Raw genomic sequence first — 21,425 nt, 5'->3', positions numbered from 1 at the left:
GACTTATTTACTGGCAAAAAAACATGATATTGAGAACTTTTATGTCTACAATTTAGAAAGTGCAGTACACGTCCTATAATGGTATTCTATAAGCCCACATTTCAAATAAATAAAACAATGGAAACGTATGCATGTATACGTTACCAATCAAAATAACAACTAAAGAGGAGATTGAACTCGTTTTCGTTTTGAGGGATGACTGTCTCTATCTAATTCTCGCCCCAAACCACAATAATTTCACTTTCCCACTGGGAAATACCCAAAATGCAACTATTATTACTATTATTATTATTCTTATTACAATTAATATGGAACTATAAAAAAAGACCAAGGATATTGGTGCCATATCCCACAAGGGTAATGGAACGTGTTGAGTTTGATATATAAAATGATTAAAGTGATTCCCACGAGACAACCTCATAATAATTACCACATTACCCTATCATTTATTAATTAGTTAATAAAGTAGTTAATAAAGATACAGATCGACTTCTTTGACATTCTGTAGAACTTAATTCTTAATATGCAATTAAAGAATACTTGCTAGAACTGGTAACAATCACATGGGTCCATAAGCATATTACTTTTAAACATTAATTCATTGAAACTTTTCCAAAACACAATAACAAACCTTACTAGTAATTTCACAGTACATTTACACATTTAAAATCGAAGTAGTAAGTATAGTACCAAAAATGTTCAGATTATATTTTGCATGTTTTAATGTCTCAACAAAATGGTAACACCTACATCAATTTATTTAGAAACTCCATGACAGTTCATCGACCAACGTACACAATTAATTATAAATAATATCACTAAATAGTGTAGAATAAAAGTTTAACTATGTATTAGATAAAAACTATGGCCTGAGTTGAATTAGAAAATTCTAATCGCCAGAAGTACTAGCTGTATGTAAATCTTGTACAAGGCAAATCAATAACATGAACAATCCATTTGATTATGTTTAGAGTTTGGATTAGTTCAGCCCATGTTCGCCAGACATTGATAAAAAAGAACAACATATTTGATACAGATAAGGTGTGGGCGTTTAATAGCTTCTATAGAACAATATATTAGATATCTTAAGCAATAAATAAAATAATAAATTACACTAATGAATTTATATTTTTTAGAATTTGCAATTAGAGTGGGTATCGGATTTGTTAATTCGCAATTCTAAAGCACTGTAAATCCCGAGTGACTATTTTTCATGTCAGTCCGACATTGATGTTGATCGGATTGCTTGGTAATGTACTTGAGAATATGCTTATAACATTATAAATGGGTAGAGGAATAAGATCCGTCTCATTGTATATGACTGATAGGATTTAAAGGAAGGGTTTTTACGACAACGTAAAAAATATGAAATCAGTGTTTTCATTATTGATGTGCTTTGTTGTTTTGGAAAAGAATTAGTAGGCTACATAGTTAATATTGTGGAATTTGAATATGGGTTTTATGCACAAAACACCATATAAAAGCGTTTAACGCGTTTAATAACGCTACTAAAACGCAAGTTACCAATTTCCCAAAATTATTTTTTCTAACATGGTTTAGTAATTAGCTTCTAAATTGCTGTTCAGTAAACTAGGAGGTTGATAGACTGCATTTTGTAAAACAAAAATCATGGAACTATGTTTTGTTTTTCCTTCTATGGAACCTATGAAGTAATGTGTGTAAACGGTTCTGGTAACATAGCAACCGAGCGGTGTGTTGTTGGGCGTAAGCTGGTCAAAGTGAAAACAGATTTACATAAATTTTATTCAAATGCTTTACTTATAATTATTGTTTCCTGGTTGAATAACCAGTTTTAAGGTTACACAACGTAAAGTGAAATACGTAAACAAGATTATAGAAATGACGGATATATCAACGCAAAAAAACAGTTGATATGAAACATCTAGTTGAATAAACAGGCTTGTAAATTTTGCAGACATATTACTACAGGTGGGGCAATTAGCGCCATCATTTATGTTTATAATTAGAAACAGTTGTTAGTATTTCAAGCGATTAGTGTTCCTCATCATATCACTGTCTTTGCTTATTGTGCCATTTGTTTACCCCGTGTACACATACGTCATGATGGCTATCGAGGTGAGGTAACAAGTTAAATATATTTTGAAAAATGTGTCTTTAAATGTAAACTTCGTCTATATATTTGTGGTGATTCTCACGAAATATATGAAAAAAGTAATATGCCGTTGTTGGCGACATTCACTGTATTTAAAACAAAAAAAATAAACGAAAATGTGTCTAGTTCTATTTCTAGCTCAAGTTATGGATTCTTATTGTACTTAGATTGTAAAACCACTATTTGTATATAGCACCCTCAATTGCTAGCACAAAGTTATTGACGAGAATCTTGATGTCAAAGTACACAAACAACGCAGTATAGAATATAGAACAATATAGAAACATTACCAGAAGAATAAAATGTTATCATAAATATGAATCTAATCTTTATTGTAGAAAATAGTTCTACTAAAAACATCTCAAAACATTCTTTATAATCTCTAGATTATAGTCTTTGTTGACACTATTATGGTATACAATTAATTCAATTCGTATACTCTCTGACGCGCAAGTCTTTCTTTTTATTTCTAATACAGTATTAATTTAAAGCGAGCGTTCTTGGGTGTAATACACCGCCGCGAGGTTCATTTTACAATGTTACGTGATTGCTTGCGGTCTTCTGCTGCTGAAAGCGCGCCACTTCAAGTTGTTCCAGGTAGGTTGTACAAATTACCATCGTCACTCCGCCTCATTTGTGAATCGATCACGTGATCAGTTTTCACTAATGCATAACAGGCTAATCTTTACTTTCTGTAGAAAGCGCGGCGGATTAAGAGGACTAAATTAAATATCAAAACTAAAATTATCAAATCTAGCGAACTAGTTTCTCAAAGGTTCATCAACAAATAATATTGTTTAACTGTGGCAATATTTGTATCGCCAAATTACAATAACGGAGCTGATGGTGAAGATATTATTCTATTGAATACTGTCAGAAAAACGGTAACGAATGGAGGAAGCCCGTACAACCAACATCATTATATGTTGCATCTTATATAAAATGTATAAATAGTTACAATATGATAAGTTAACTTCACTTGGTGAACTCGGAATTGTAGCTTATAGGTTAGTATGCAATCATCCTTAGGACCCACATTTTTCTATCGATTAAAAATGATCGAGATAATAGCAAATGTAGTTTTAATTACAAGATGAACAATATAGACACTTTGGATGAAGAATTACCCTTTTTTCTCTACACTCGACGACAGTAAAACGAACACTGCCAGAAGCGACGTTATAAATATTGTATATAACTCATATACAAGTAAATAACGTACTCGTAGGCTAACAACTCCATGTTAATAACGAGCATGTTGCAATAGGTGGATGATACTTGATTGAAAGCCATGTGTTCGTGATGTGAATGAGACATTCGATTATTAAATTACCTATCGTCTTATAACTTACTTAATAGGATAATAACATGCTTTTATATAAGGCCTAGATAAACTAAACTGAACTTGAGTTACCGTATACATGCTACCTAGACGTATAATAAGTAAGAGAGTGTATGGAAGGCGTTTAAAACCCGAAATGCCTGAATTCCAATTGACTATGTACTTGCACGGTTGTTTAATTATCTCGATAGCAACAGACGTCTTGTTTGGAATGATGATGATGATGGCTGTGATCATCATACATTGTATAATGTTGATAAACGGAATGAAGACAAAATACGAGTGTGGTAATATGGTGTACGGTACCAACTGTAATCATTTAATATGGAGAGGCATCTGTGTACAACCACGGAGAAAAGGCAACATTGTAGATGGAGAGGCATCTGTGTACAACCACAGAGAAAAGGCAACATTGTAGATGGAGAGGCATCTGTGTACAACCACGGAGAAAAGGCAACATTGTAGATGGAGAGGCATCTATGTACAACCACGGAGAAAAGGCAACATTGTAGATGGAGAGGCTTCTGTGTACAACCACAGAGAAAAGGATATAGTGTAAATCGACGCAGACGACCAAGATCATGCTGGTGTAGAGGATGATTCATGATTATATTAATGATGACGTTGATTATAATAATAATAATAATCTGAACATAATGAAAGGTAATAATAATGATACTAATATGGTATTGTTTATTGTTTAGGATGAAAAAAAAAGATATGTCATCAATAGTTAATATCACATGTGCTCTTGCAATTTTTATATCATGGCAAAACAATAATCTGTACTTAATTATTATTAATAACGTTAACAATACTAATAAACAATATTAATTCCCCGGTGTACGTAATTTAGAAAACGTGATATATTTTCAAGGTGTATCCGGTTAAATTAGTACGCAACATGGTTAAGTTAATGAAGTAATATTGGTAATGTAGTCTGTACAATAAAAGCAAAATCATGGATTTACCACAAAATACAAATAATTTAAGTAAAATATAATGTAAACATCCATGAGTGGAAGAAAAGAAATATGAACGCATCCATTGAAAACGGCTTTCCACCAAACAAAACGCGTTTTAGTCTTTGGTGCGCATGACAGAAACTAATACACGCAACATAGTGTCAACCTCCATAAAGTAGGCCTATAGCTACGATCAGCACAAACACGTCCAATTAGCCCTATTTCATACCAGATATCCATGTTGACAAACGTAATATTGGCACGTGTGTGTCATCTTATTTGTTCTATATATTCACCACATTAAAAGTACAAACTCTTTAGTATCAAATTAATAGGTAAAAAGTGACATTAATCTGTGAACCGTCCTCATTCATAAGCTTCATTTGTTATTAAGTTATAACAAAAGCCAACAGTGTCCCATGTGAATAATCGTATAATCATGTCTATTAATGATGCACATTACAATATTGTACCCAAAAATATAATCTGCTGAGAAGCGTATAATTATGTTGCCTGTTATTCCATATCAGAAAATGAATAATACTGTAATAACCAAAGTAACAATCTACCATATTATGCATTACTAATGTACAGTACTATTATAAAGATAAGAATTATGATTAGTGCTTTAGTTGCAGCTATGAGACGGTTTAATGATATTTCAGAGAATTAAAATAATTAAAGAAAAAAACACACTTAAAAGACACTTTAAAATAGATTACAATATATATTAAATAAGAGACAATAGGCCTAACAATTAAACAAGAGACAATAACCAAAATCGACGCGGCCTCACACGAGCAGGTACAAAAACCAAACCAGACTGTTGAGATGATGCCTTAGATTTGACTTCTCAACCAAAGAAAGAAAAAAAACAAACTGATGTGCACTGTATTGTGCCATTAAATTGATTTCCAATGTCAAACTATTGATCTATACCCGTAAAACTGAGAGTTAATAACAATTGATGACATTACAAGACATTTTTACGATGCATTCCATGGTATATTACACTTTTATTTAAAGAAAGATAAAGTACTTCAAACAAAATTGCCGGATGAAAATAACAGTAGAAAATGAAACAAGGCGTCTTAATCAGTCTTAACGGAAAGTCTAATGTCATAAATTGTCTTATTAATTTTATTAAAAACATGCCGTTGAAAGGTAGGAACACAACCAAAAGTAAGTGTTTAAGAATAAATTGATGTTAATTACAGTCGTCGTAAGTCGAGTGAGAGAAAAGAAGAAAGATTCTCTCTGCATAAAATTTCATGACTATTAGTGTGCAACCTAATAACAAACATGAGACAGTAATAACTCCCCTCCCCCACCCCCCAAATTGCATTACTTACCTGACGACTACAGTGATAACAATTGCAAATATAAGCAACAACGCACACATTGTAATGAGAACAATTTCCACCGACTTTAGGCCATCATCTAAAACATATAAATATATCCATGATTACAACATGCATTTTCATCATAGGCCAGTTATATAAATATTTTCAATATTTTAACACCACAATGATTATATAACAATATTAACATCGTTATTAAGTACCCCTAAATCACACTGTATTCATTGTATTAGTTTAACCATACCACATGATAACAACAATCGGCAGTTAAAATAGATAATATAGATAATACCCCAATGATCATTGCTACATACCGGTAAGAAATGTGTATAACGTCATTATTAAAGTAATAAGTTAAAGGGGTATTTCCCTCTTTTACCTGCAGTGGAGTGCCCCACCGGAGGCGCTGACCCGTCGGCATTATTTTTCCTATTAGGTTAAGGCAGAAACTACAGAGGGCCTCAATCCAGACATGAATATTCATGATATATGTGAGCCCTACCATAACCTAATAGAAAAAAAATTAATGCGACCGGTCGTGGGCGACCCATATTGATTATAATTTTTTATTAGGCCTATGTACATATTTTATTTTTATTTATTTTTGTTTCATGAATGTTGTCTGATATGTGTATAGAATAATAATAATTTATTGGCGCTGCACTTTCTTTTTTATCAGTGGCATACTTCAACTAAAAAAAGTAGAACATTTTTTTCGGATCGTCTTCTGAAAAAGGCAGTGGCTATCAAAGATGATCAATTTCATCCGGCCTCTAGTATGTTCCAGTTGATGCGCAGCGGTCGGCGATTTCGTTCTATTAAGGCCAACAAGGCACGATTTACAAATAGTTTCTTTCCAGGAGCTATTAGAGCCTTAAACATCATGTAGACACTTTTTGTAACGTTTTTGTTTTGAGTTCGTGTTGTGCCAGTTGGATATTGTGCTCCGCCAACAGAGCAAATTTCTATGTTTTTTCTTAAAACAAATGACAATAAATGATACTTGACTTGACTTGACTTGACTAAATGGTATCCAAACTGACTAGCACCTGCTCCTTTTGGTACTATTAAACAATTGTGAATGAATAAAGTACAATCAATAAACGCTCAATTTAAATGTATATTTGACTGCACCTCATTTGCCACTATCCAAAAGTGTCTCAAATACAAAGAACATTATGTATTCGATATTAAGGCAGCACCACTTACCAGGAGTAACTGGGCATACAAAGCTGCCACATTCTGGTATGTCTAGTGGCGCTTTTCCTCCTGGCCATTTGATATTTCCGAGGTCGTCATAATATTTATCCGCACCATAGTAGTTACCGACAACCTGAAACAAAAAGGACACATACACAATTAGAACACATTATATAGTGACGGCTGTCAAGATGTGATAACTTAATAACAAACTAAATACAACTTGAGGTAAAATAAATACAATACCAGCTACTTGGGAAGACTTGGCTTCACTGCACCAGTAAAGGTGAAGAAGAGAGATATGGTTGTATGAGAATAGTGATGTTGTAGGTAAACCCTACATTATGGAAGTTCAAAGACATTAGTTGAAGATCATTATTGTGAGACGCTGTGTTTGCCAACATAATGACATAACAGAGCATACGATACACTCACGGATACATGCAGGATACATTGCAAATACTATGTTGGAGGTATAAATGAAGAAAACGACGAGAATGGAGTATTAAGAGACTGGGACATGGAAGCGAAGAGAAACATGCATCGTGTTTGGGACCAAACTTATCAAGAGACTGGGACATGGAAGCGAAGAGAAACATGCATCGTGTTTGGGACCAAACTTATCAAGAGACTGGGACATGGAAGCGAAGAGAAACATGCATCGTGTTTGGGACCAAACTTATCAAGAGACTGGGACATGGAAGCGAAGAGAAACATGCATCGTGTTTGGGACCAAACTTATCAAGAGACTGGGACATGGAAGCGAAGAGAAACATGCATCGTGTTTGGGACCAAACTTATCAAGCGACTGGGACATGGAAGCGAAGAGAAACATGCATCGTGTTTGGGACCAAACTTATCAAGCGACTGGGACATGGAAGCGAAGAGAAACATGCATCGTGTTTGGGACCAAACTTATCAAGCGACTGGGACATGGAAGCGAAGAGAAACATGCATCGTGTTTGGGACCAAACTTATCAAGAGACTGGGACATGGAAGCGAAGAGAAACATGCAGCGTGTTTGGGACCAAACTTATCAAGAGACTGGGACATGGAAGCGAAGAGAAACATGCATCGTGTTTGGGACCAAACTTATCAAGCGACTGGGACATGGAAGCGAAGAGAAACATGCATCGTGTTTGGGACCAAACTTATCAAGCGACTGGGACATGGAAGCGAAGAGAAACATGCATCGTGTTTGGGACCAAACTTATCAAGAGACTGGGACATGGAAGCGAAGAGAAACATGCATCGTGTTTGGGACCAAACTTATCAAGCGACTGGGACATGGAAGCGAAGAGAAACATGCATCGTGTTTGGGACCAAACTTATCAAGCGACTGGGACATGGAAGCGAAGAGAAACATGCATCGTGTTTGGGACCAAACTTATCAAGAGACTGGGACATGGAAGCGAAGAGAAACATGCAGCGTGTTTGGGACCAAACTTATCAAGAGACTGGGACATGGAAGCGAAGAGAAACATGCAGCATGTTTGGGACCAAACTTATCAAGAGACTGGGACATGGAAGCGAAGAGAAACATGCATCGTGTTTGGGACCAAACTTATCAAGAGACTGGGACATGGAAGCGAAGAGAAACATGCATCGTGTTTGGGACCAAACTTATCAAGAGACTGGGACATGGAAGCGAAACATGCAGCATGTTTGGGACCAAACTTATCAAGCGACTGGGACATGGAAGCGAAGAGAAACATGCATCGTGTTTGGGACCAAACTTATCAAGAGACTGGGACATGGAAGCGAAGAGAAACATGCATCGTGTTTGGGACCAAACTTATCAAGAGACTGGGACATGGAAGCGAAGAGAAACATGCATCGTGTTTGGGACCAAACTTATCAAGAGACTGGGACATGGAAGCGAAGAGAAACATGCATCGTGTTTGGGACCAAACTTATCAAGAGACTGGGACATGGAAGCGAAGAGAAACATGCATCGTGTTTGGGACCAAACTTATCAAGAGACTGGGACATGGAAGCGAAGAGAAACATGCATCGTGTTTGGGACCAAACTTATCAAGAGACTGGGACATGGAAGCGAAGAGAAACATGCATCGTGTTTGGGACCAAACTTATCAAGAGACTGGGACATGGAAGCGAAACATGCAGCATGTTTGGGACCAAACTTATCAAGAGACTGGGACATGGAAGCGAAGAGAAACATGCATCGTGTTTGGGACCAAACTTATCAAGCGACTGGGACATGGAAGCGAAGAGAAACATGCATCGTGTTTGGGACCAAACTTATCAAGAGACTGGGACATGGAAGCGAAGAGAAACATGCAGCATGTTTGGGACCAAACTTATCAAGAGACTGGGACATGGAAGCGAAGAGAAACATGCATCGTGTTTGGGACCAAACTTATCAAGAGACTGGGACATGGAAGCGAAGAGAAACATGCAGCATGTTTGGGACCAAACTTATCAAGAGACTGGGACATGGAAGCGAAGAGAAACATGCATCGTGTTTGGGACCAAACTTATCAAGAGACTGGGACATGGAAGCGAAGAGAAACATGCATCGTGTTTGGGACCAAACTTATCAAGAGACTGGGACATGGAAGCGAAGAGAAACATGCATCGTGTTTGGGACCAAACTTATCAAGCGACTGGGACATGGAAGCGAAGAGAAACATGCATCGTGTTTGGGACCAAACTTATCAAGCGACTGGGACATGGAAGCGAAGAGAAACATGCAGCGTGTTTGGGACCAAATTTATCGAAGAAGGCATGGCACGATGATTTATAATATATAGCCTTTATAGGTACATTTTAAAAATTGTGTAATGCTAACTTAATGTGGAACATGGACTACAAGCACGGCATTATTCATTACTAAGCACTAACTAGGCAGCGTATTAATTCCGACAAATCGATTCCAAACTCATGTACCGTACAATGTTAGATAATACCACTATAGATCAACATCTCTCATTTCAATCAATTTTGGCTTGACAAAATAGTATAACACGACAAAACATTCTAAGTTAATAATGCATACTGTACATCATGCGAGTTTTATCCGTGTATCGTATATTTTAACGATCACATTTCCATGTGTTCATTATAATCTAATTTTTATTTAATCTAAATCGGTTTTCAGAATGGCAATCGCAGGTTTCTGATTTGTAAACTGATTAAAAACGCATCAACAGTATTTTGAAATTCTGAATCAGATCTTGATATATTACTTAACAGTATATTCACCAAAAAACCAATGAGGTAAATAGAGACATAATTAGAAAAATGGCGCCAACGGCATCATGTTAGCCTGCTGTGTTTTAAAATCCATACGACTTTCATTATAACAATAAAAATATTTTAATGTTAATTCTTTAGAGTATGTTGTATCCCTCGGGTGTATCAGAAACATTAAATCGATTTCGAATCCACTCAGCGTACAATGAACGCTGAAAGAATATCATTTCGCTGTATCATCAGTTTATTACACTATATTGAAGGCGACCAGCAAAAATCACAGTTGAGAAAGGGGATCACATTAAATATAAACGTCAACAATGATTTTGAGTGACATCGAGTTGAGTAGCAATGTTATTGGACAAAGGTAAAATGTGCATAAAGTCAATGAATAAGTCAATACAAACTTTCAACCAATCAGATCTCTGAATTTGTGAGATTAATCAATGACTGTTCTAACTGTTCTTGATTTAAAAAGTGTGTATTGACTGCCGAGTCCAATCTATGTTAACAGACCTTGCCACTGATAGGGAGAGTTCTTTAATTCCTAATGTAGTCTACACTAGCAAACTTTACCAAAAGTTTGTTTACACACTTGAGTTTGCAAACAAAGTTTGTTAGTGTAGACAAGTTAGTCAATTCCTAGTCTACACTAACATACTTTTAACAACTTTTCTTGACTAACTTGGAGTTTTCCAAAGTTTGCAAACACAATATTCAAGTGTAGAATTAAACACAAAAACTATGATTTGGTTCAATGAGTTTACAAACAGGTTGAGAAGAAGATGCATGACCTCTGCAGTTTGCCGAAGTTGGTCTACACTGAAATTGGACAATTAATGTTCAAGTACTTAAGTTTGCTAGTGTATGTAGGTAAATCTTACTAGACTATAAGTGTAAGTAATAGTAACTATTTTATCAAAGTACAATGTCTCACATTTCTTAATTAATTAAATTACTTATCTAATAACATAAAGCAAGAAGCGGATTCCTAAAATAAGTCTTGCTGCTTTGTGTAATACAATTGAATTATTCACAGTAGTATGTAATTAATATTACGTAAATAATGTACTGTGGTAATCACTACAGTGAACTTTAGCAAATTTGTTATCCACCAACTTCGTCAGATCGTACCGAATTGCACACGATAATATCTATGTGCTCAAGGGAAGAACATGTGTAAAGGTAAAATAATGACATGCTCAACCTCAACGAGTTATCGATAATTAAGTTTGAAGTTCCTTTTCCCTAACCGTCAGAATTATTCTATAGAGGCATTGGTAGGATGGAAACATTGACGTATTTTGGGAAATAAATCTGCCGCTGGCCAAAGGTTATCGCGTTGTTGTTCTCTTCATTACCTACCTAAGGTATGATGAATGTATGGTACAACCTCTCAATTAGTATATAAGCTTCTTATAGGCCTCCGATTTGATTTTATCCGCTTTTATCTCTGGTATGGCGTGTCAGGACAAAAAGCATTGGAAAGTGTACTGATCAAATTCAAGACTTGATAGATTGTACAAAATAATAACATTTATACCGTGAATTCTCCGTTCTCTTCATCAGTCATGTCCAGGAGGGAATAGTCAGCCTCTCTATCACCATTGGCGTCAATGCTTACAGTTCCGGCGATTCCTATAAAACAAATGCAATACATCTTTTTAATTTATTTCTTTGTATTATTTATATATATTGGATATGTATGTTAAATTAAGTTTAATTGCTATCAAGAACAAGATTTGGAATAATGAATGCCCAACGAATCAAATTAACATCTAAGTAATAGTATTTTAGTAAAGCCGTAGTATGAACAAACTGATAAGAATGACAGGTTAAACATTATTTTATGGTGATTATGATTTTTGTTTCACCATGCCGCCATTGCGCGTTATGTAAGTATCTTTAACGTTGTAATAATTTTACCTTTACAATTCATAATAATAATAATAATATAATAAATAACCACGAATGGAAGTAAACGTATAATTCATCTTAGTACTTTAACACCTAATTCTGAATTCGTCTATGTAAAAATATTATATTTGTCAGGGTATTGTAGATATATGGGTTCCTGTGGGAGGCTAACTAGTCATGCACACGGTTAGTCATGTACGGACAGCTACTTTACACCTTAAGACGGCATGAAGAAACACATAAAAACATTCAAAAGGATGATACATCTTATACATTGTATTTATTTTGGCACGTGTTTTAGATTTAAAGTGTTTGTATCCATACATTAACTCATGTGAAGTGTCAGTTAAGAACGGGAGTTAACGGTATGAATTACATACATAGTCTTAGTAAGAAGAAACCAAATAACCCACCACACAATTTATTTTAATTCAAGAGCCAAAAAACTAGCAGATTGCTCCTGGATTACGTTGGTATTCAAAATGTAGAAGGACCAACGAACAGTCGAACAACGGACAGTCGAACAACGAACAGTCGAACAACGAACAGTTGAACAACGAACAGTCGAACAACTAATTTAGAAAGATATCAAAGATATCTATCTAAAGTATTAGTAGCTAAATATATAGGTTACGGAATACGTCAAACCACCGGATATTAAAACTCAGTAAGATTGAAATAAACCGATAAATAATGTATTTTATATTCCGTATTTCCTATTAAACAAAAAAGGAAAACCCCAACGTGTAGGCCTAATTGAAAACAAATACTGCCATATCCCACAATGACGTAACGAAGAAATTAGGCCTAAGATAATCCTTCTAAACAACATGCTAGGCCTAGTAGGTTTAAACAAGGCCAACAGCCATAAGTCGCGTGCTAAAACGCATAGTGATACCAGACCGACCGACCGACCGACATAGTGAACTATAGAGTCGTATAAAAACGCTAGCCGTGTACATTATATATAGCCATGTATCGATGCAAATGTATTATAATGTTTACGATGACATAATATGACCACATTCAATTAATGTGCCTCAACCGCCACAATGTGAATCAGGAAACATTTGTCATGTTTCAGGATGCTCGTATTTATAAGTATTGATAACCTTAAACGGTTGTTGAAGATTGTAATTGATTGACAATCAATGATTTTGATCTTTAACACGATTACTTCGAATGAGTTGTATAGGAAACTGTTCATCATTTCTCATTAAATGATATTTGATCCTGAAATCAAGATCTTTCAAACGCCATTGTCAGTTGATAACTCATGTCATTAATGTTGATAGAAACTTGAACAGTTTAAATACCGTCAAGAATTCAATAAGACGAAGCCAAATGTAATTCTTAATCTTTTGATTAAAAAATCCTTATTTGAGAAATATACCAATCAATTTACGTTGAAATGCAGAATATAATTACTCAATACATGGTAAAGTTATCCACTGCAGGCTAATTGCCTTTGGAAACCAATAGTTAATTTCTCTTCACTAACATTGCGTATTTTGACCTTTTGATCGATTTTTGCAACCATAAGGGATAAATATTATTATATCCTGAAACCATACATCGTCACATGGACATGTTATAAACCAAATTCCATAAAATAATCAGAAGTAAATTAAAAAACAGAAAATGTGATCAACGGTGGAACCCGTGCCACTAATCGGTTCATGTTTTCTTCGGAGTAAAAACATAACGCGATTCTGGTCAAACACAAAACTCTAATTCAGAGACTTTTAAAAATGACTGTGCTTTTACTCAATATTAGTAAAAAGATAAATATTTGTTGGCGCATATGGCGTTTCATACGTATTATATTTGAGCTTTGAAACTCAACTGTAAGTATAATGTTTTCCAAACATAATAAGGACAAATTAAATGACTTGGGCCAAATCTAGTCCATAAAAAGAGAAATACGGGTTAGGTATACCAATTAGAAAATGAAACTTTTAATCTATACACATATAATGTATATTTATGATGAATAAACTTAATCTTCAATAAACACAATCTCCGTCTAGCATAAATTAAATGCATGGTGAGATAGGTAATACGATATGATTCAAGTTTATAAATAATTAATATTAATAACTTAGAGTAGGGTGTATAGGATTTACAAATTTAAATTTGCAAATCAAATTAAGAGGATTTTAGAGGAATAATGGAAAACGATTAAACGGTATTACTAATGTCAAATAGTACTTTTATAGCCTCTAATTAAGTAAGAGAACGGTAACATGAGAAGGATTCATAAAGGATTATCTAGCATTTAGAGAAATTAAGAAATGCATTTAGCATCATTGATTTGTACGGCTTAGTTTGCCGATGAACGTTAAAGCCAAAGGCGGGATGAAGGCTTAATATACTGCGTTGCATTAATGGTGCACAACATGTGGCAACCCACATGCAAGACAAGCTTGATGAACAAATAATTGGTAATAAAAAACAATGCAAGTTATGATAAGTCAATCTTTAGATTTATACGCCCATTTGGTTCTATTTACGTTCTTTCTGTCCTTGAATTATACAAAATTATTGACCGAAACAAAAACAAAATGCATGTCCACATGCTAAACACTTGTTTACCCATTTCACCTGAAGGCAATTTACCAGTAATGAAGTAATGACCACGATGGGAATAAGTTGTTGGTTCTATTCGGTCGTTGGCTCCCAATTGATCGAAATTAACGACAGTCGAAAACAGATGTGTAAGTTGAATATTGAGGTATATTCAGAACGTCATTCTGACGACTGGAGCATTCTCTACTTCTCTACGGAGCGCCATTTATGCCTTTATTAACTTCAGATATAGTATAGAATAGAAATAGTACTACGGTAACTGGTCCAGTGGATCAAATTTGGCACCGGTGGAGCACAGTGATATAGAATAGAAATAAGTCACTAATTCAAATATGTTTTCGTATGTTAATACACTGTGCTCAAGTGGACCCAATTTGGCACAAGGGGAGCACAGTGATATAAAATAGAAATAAAATCACTAAAATGTTATATCTCATTCGTATGTTAATACACTGTGCTCAAGTGGACCCAATTTGGCGCCAGTGAAGCACAGCGATATAAAATGGAATTAAGTTACTGAACTTTAATATCTTTCCGTATGTATTCTGCTAAAGTGGACCCAATTTGGCGCCAGTGGAGCACAGATAACATGGAAATAAATATTTCATTCGTATTTTAATTTTGTGCTAGTGAGTGATATAAAATAAAAACTAGAATTTAATTCGTCACTTTGACGAATTATAGGTGATCATTTTTATCATTTTACTGAAATTAATTTTTTTTTAAACATGCACGTACGTTAACATACGATCGGAAAATGTTGATGTATGCCATCCTATTATATGCTTATAGTGCTGAGTTGTGCCTATATGCCATATACAATATGTACAGTATATACTGTATATCTATATACAGTGTAGCATAGGTGAAATTACGGGACACATGTTCTATTTTTTTGGCATGATGACGTTATCAAACTAAACTTTAAGATGACAATTTCGAAAGATAATTAATTGAGCAAAAAAATATAAGATTTGGAAAAAAATTTGGCACGTAGAAGCGCTGTGCGCGCTCTTTGAATTGTGTATAACTTTGACGAAAAATATGAAAAAACTACTTTTTCACTTCAACTGGCCATATGTTAACGTCACAACATCCGATAGGCTTAATTTTTATATGAATTAATATCTACATTTCATCAGCTTTCATAATAAATTATAATCATCAAGGTAACCTTCAATTCTGAAGAGCTGTAAGATATTCAAATTTACTGCGAAGGTGAAATTACACGGCCTACGTTATTCAAGTTTTTACGCGTGATGACGTCATTAAAATGAAGATAGTGTCAACTCATGATAAAGATAATTAATTAAGCAAGCACATACTGAAAGTTGTGCGAAATTCGAGCACACATAACCAAGATGCGCTCTGTTGAATGTGATAATCTACACAAAAAGATAACAAATCCTAATTTTTAAATTCAAGTGGCCATTTGATGACGTCAAAACATTTTGTACGTAAAATGTGTACATGAATTCATATCTACAACTCAATGGCTTCCAGAATAAGTTAAAAAAATCGGGGGTCATCTTGCATTCTGAAGAATTATTTTCATTTTAAAAAAGACCTATTTTTCACCATTTTCAGAACTTTTGTAAAATAAATGTGCGCATTTTGTCATTTTTAACGTGCTCGTATAGCGTTATTTTAAGTCGGAACTGACTCAAATTTGGTGAATGTACTAAGGATGGTGAGTAGAATGAGATTTGTAAAAAAAATTCATATTTTTTACGCTTTTTAAGTATCGCGCGCGCAAAAACGCATTTTTGCGCAGTAATTTTTTGAAACACGCAAATGGCCTAATTCATGCTCTAAATTGATCAAAACTTAATTTTGAGCGTTTTAAATTTTTAACGCGCGATATCACGCGCATGAACCTACGTGCGCGTGCTTTTTTTTTTGCTAATATTTTTACCCTTGATCTGAAGTTTACGTGTAGTGAATTTCATTAATATGTGATAATGAATTATGGAGATATGATTGATAATGTGATTTCGCAAAATGGCGTATAAATGTCGTCACGGATGAGTGATCACGCTGGAAAGCTTATTAGGATTAAGTTGTATTATTTGAAAGATATTCTGAAATTTTTGTAATCATTGACATTAAACTTTTTGAGATAATTGTTACACAAAATAGTGTACAGAAACAATAAAAAGAAAAAAAATAATAAAAAAAAAAATAATAATAAAGATTTTATACAATAACAATAGGTGATCATTTTATTCTAAATGATCACCTAATAATAAAGTCACTGCATTTTAATATTAAGTTGTTTGTATTTTAATACACTGTGCTCAAGTGGACCCAATTTGGTGCTAGAGTGGAGCACAGTAATAAAATAAAAATAAGTCACTGCATTTTAATATTTTTTCGTATGTTAATACACTGTGCTCAAGTGGATATGAAATAAAACCCGCAAAATATCTCCCTTTCAAAAACGTAGAAGTTCGAACCCAGAGGTGAGAGCACTCAAACCTAAGCATTACACGTTGCGCCACAAAGTAGTACATGACTGAACAGCTGTTAATAGTCTATTTATACGTGTATTACGTAATCATCATCATCATCATCTTTTTTAGGTTTTATGGTAGTCTATTTAATGGATAAATGAATGCCATCCAACTTTGTTTCTGATTTTTAAAAAGTCCACTTGTTTAGGCCTAGGCCTGACATTTCCAACACTCTAAATATCTCTCTTTCAAAATAAAAGAAAAAAATATTAATATTCTATTTAAAAACAAATTTACTTCGAACTCACTCTAGAGCTGAGAGCACTCAAACCTGAGAATTGCTGGAAACGACCCCAAAAGGCTGTTAATTTAGGGTAATATAATGAGATTAACAACATCTAAATTCAACTGTGGCGTGTTGACCGCGAATGACTAGCAATACCATCTTTCCCACTACACCTGCACAAACTCATTTGCATAACAACGCCGACATACCAAACTACGATGAGATCATTCTTTTCTAAACACGTAACGAAGAGAATTTTAATTCCTTTTTTTCTGACATTAAAATTATTAGTCATTCGCGGCGGTCAACACGCCACTGTTGAATTTTGATGTTGTTAATCTTTTACATTATATTACCTTAAATTAACTTGACTCTCTAAATATCTAGAAATCCGTGGAGATTTGAACCCCTGCTAGTAGAGCTGAGAGAATCCATCCAACTATAGTTATTAGAGCACTACCTGTTATGCCACAATGTACACAAGTAATTAAGGGTGACAATAAGCTTTCATTCTTAGCTCTGCCCCAACCATGGTGAGCTTAACAAAACCCAATATTCATAAAAACTATAAATAAATAAATATGTTTTAAGCAGATCTTCGAAATTGAAGCATATATGAAGTCGAGTTTTTTTAAAACCCAACCTAAAATTCGCATCTGGATAGTTGAAACTTAACATTATAATTATCAAAGGTGATATGATAAATCTAATTGTTTTCTAAATTATAGAAATATTAAAATTAGTAAGTATGCTTTTGTGTGCTAGCTCTGTTTGTATTTCATAATTTTGTTTTGTTAAATTACCGTCACGCTTGGGAAACAATCACCATTGTATGGCTGGTCATGAAGACTTTTATATTTCGTTTCATAATTTCCGGGGACTAAGCTTTCATTCGTAGCTCTGCCCCAACCATGGTGAGCTTAACTGGAGACTTAATATTTAATTTCATATTTCAATAAATATTTTTTCAAAATTGTCTTTGCTCAGCCCCAATCACGGTGGGGTAGTGAAGACTCTTATATATCATGTTTCAAAATACTATAGGTGTCATTTCTTGGGACCTTGTAGTTATTTTAAACAGTTTGGTATTCCGTGCGTTGTTATGCAAATGAGTTTGTACAGGTGTAATGGGGAAGATGGCATTGTTAGTCATTCGCGGTGAACACGCCACAAAATTAAATTTAAAAGTTAAATTTTGATTTTGCTAATCTTTATTAACAATTCAAATCATGTAAAGATACAATTTTCCCGGCGGGAACCTAGAAGCTCCCCTCCTTTAGTTTGCAATAGTAATCTTGAAAAGAACCCCATGCGAAAAAGAAGCTTAACCGTTGAAAAGAAGCCCATCGTACCCAAGAGTACTAAAAAATGAGTAACACATGGGCTCTTTTTTGAGGTTTTATGGTGTCTATTTAATAGAAAAGTGAATGCCATACAAAAAAAAACAAAAAAAAAACAATATTCATAAAAAAATATCCGTCGAGGTTCGAACCCCAGCTGATAGCACTCAAAACTGAGCATTACCCGTTGCACCACAAACTGAAACATGACTGAACAGCTGATAATAGTCTATTTATACGTGTATTACGTAATTCATCATTACGTCATAAATATCCTATTAACCTTGCGAAAACTAAATTGATCAGTTAGCTCAGTCGTCTGAGCGTCGTGTTAACACACGTATGTCGTGGGTTCGATTCCCACGCTGGTCGGTGGAATAGAGTTAAGGCTATGCGAGCCACTGTGTTTGGGGTTCACAGATCATACGTCCCCCTTTCCACCACACACCATGAGGCGACAACATCAATGCATCTGGCGATGTGGTGGAAACGACCCCAAAAGGCTGTGGCAGGGCCTTAGTGCTGAGGCAGGGAGAGCACATTTACCATCTTTTTTTTTTTGGCTCTCGCCAACTGCTTTGATGATTTAAATTTTATGTTTAGCGCCCTCAATTTATTTTAATGTAAAAAAAAGGGAATTAATTCTCTTCGTTACGTGTTTGGTAGTAGTTTGGTATGCCGTGCGTTTGTTATGCAAACGAGTGTGCACATGTGCTGTGGGAAAGATGGTATTGTTAATTACTCGCGATCAACACACAACACTGTTCAATTTTTATTTTGTTAATCTTTTACATTAGAATTGTAATTCTACCGTTACACATTATAGTGTATTTTTAAATATCCGTTTCATGCCAGATATTGTATTGTAGGCCTACTAATATGTTGTGAATAAAAGTTTATGGCAGAATAAATTTATAAATAAATAAATATGTCTTAAGCAGATCTTCGAAATTGAAGCATATATGAAGTCGAGTTTTTTTAAAACCCAACCTAAAATTCGCATCTGGATAGTTGAAATTTAACATTATAATTATCAAAGGTGATATGATAAATCTAATTGTTTTCTAAATTATAGAAATATTAAAATTAGTAAGTAGGCTTTTGTGTGCTAGCTCTGTTTGTATTTCATAATTTTGTTTTGTTGAATTACCGTCACGGCCGCGTGCATTGCATGTCTCACACTTGGGAAACAATCACCATTGTATGACTGGTCCTGAAGACTTTTATTTTTCGTTTCATAATTTCCGAACACTAAGCTTTCATTCTTAGCTCTGCCCCAACCATGGTGAACTTAACTGGAGACTTAATATTTAATTTCATATTTCAATAAATATTTTGTTCAAAATTGTCTTTGCTCAGCCCCAATCATGGTGGGGTATGAAGCCTCTTATATATCATGTTTCAAAATACTATAGGTGTCATTTCTGGGGACCTTGTAGTTATTTTAAACAGTTTGGTATTCCGTGCGTTGTTATGCAAATGAGTTTGTGCAGGTGTAATGGGGAAGATGGCATTGTTAATCATTCGCGGTGAACACGCCACAAAATTAAAATATCTTTTCGTATTTTAATACAATGTACTCAAGTGTACCCAATTTGGCACCATTTGCAGACCTGTAGGCAAGGCAGCCCAGTTGTAGATGCATGCGATCTTGGACTGTATGAAGATTTAAGGTGTTGTAAATGTTAGTTCGTGGTGTGAGAGGATGAGCTTTAAGGATAATGCGAAGTGCTCTATTTTGAATGGTCTGTATTCGGTCAATATTCGATCTGATTCCCCAAACACTACATCGATAGTCAATGTGTGGGAGGATTATAGTGTTATAGAGGAGTATGGATGTGTGTTTATTAATGAAATGACCGAGCACGCGATAAGATGGAGATGGACAAGCCCAGTTTGGAACGGAGTTTATTTACATGAAAAGAAAAAGATAAATTTGAATCAATGTGAATGCCAAGATGTTTCTGTTTGTCAGTTTGTGATATGGGTATATACGAAACGGTATTAAAAGTAGTGACTTTTATTTCTATTTTATATCACTTTGCTACCCTGGTGCTAAATTGGGTCCGTAGTACTATATCTATTATTGAAGTTAATAAAGGCATAAATGGCGCTCCGTAGAGAAGTAGAGAATGCTCCAGTCGTCAGAATGACGCTCTGAATATACCTCGAATATTATTACGTTGCACTTTAAGAAGGCGCCGCCAGCGGTAACACGTAGAAAACATTCGTTATCAGGAGGCAAACCGCCCTATATTTATCATTCTTACTTTGCTACATTCTAATCCTCGTGTTTATTCGACCTAGCCATTATTATGGAATGTTCTTCAATTTGCTTGCTACAACTCAACTTTGGAACTTGTAGTAATAAGTAAAAACCAATCAATGTCAAATATAGTTGACAAATTAACTCGTTTTTACCAATGTCATTAATGATAAGTGTCACGCACAAAATACAGACGGCCATTGTGGAAGTGTTATCAACATTATTATAAAGAAGAGTTCCTGACATAATCTAAACGTAAGATATTCATTGTTTATTCTCAAGATGATTATCGGTTAATGGAAATAACGTAATGTTCATCCATCACCTTGCCTTTTAATATTAAATGATTAAAATGT

The 21,425-nt window shown here is 34.6% G+C and overlaps 1 protein-coding gene across 3 annotated transcripts in view; it reads right to left on the bottom strand.

Annotated features, from left to right (window-relative positions):
• Positions 1–21,425, bottom strand: part of LOC144836145 (atrial natriuretic peptide receptor 1-like) — a 165,954-nt gene that overhangs the window by 33,393 nt on the left and 111,136 nt on the right. For all 3 annotated transcript variants that reach the window (XM_078691371.1, XM_078691354.1, XM_078691362.1), the window contains 3 exons: positions 11,762–11,856; positions 7,012–7,135; positions 5,794–5,881 (listed from right to left, as the gene is read on the bottom strand). In XM_078691371.1, the coding sequence (XP_078547497.1) occupies positions 5,794–5,881; positions 7,012–7,135; positions 11,762–11,856 (307 nt within the window). The remainder of the gene's footprint in view (positions 1–5,793; positions 5,882–7,011; positions 7,136–11,761; positions 11,857–21,425) is intronic.

Source organism: Antedon bifida, chromosome 1, assembly GCF_963402885.1.
Source record: "Antedon bifida chromosome 1, ecAntBifi1.1, whole genome shotgun sequence".
NCBI classification, from domain to species: domain Eukaryota; kingdom Metazoa; phylum Echinodermata; class Crinoidea; order Comatulida; family Antedonidae; genus Antedon; species Antedon bifida.
This window is presented reverse-complemented; position numbering and strand designations above follow the sequence as displayed.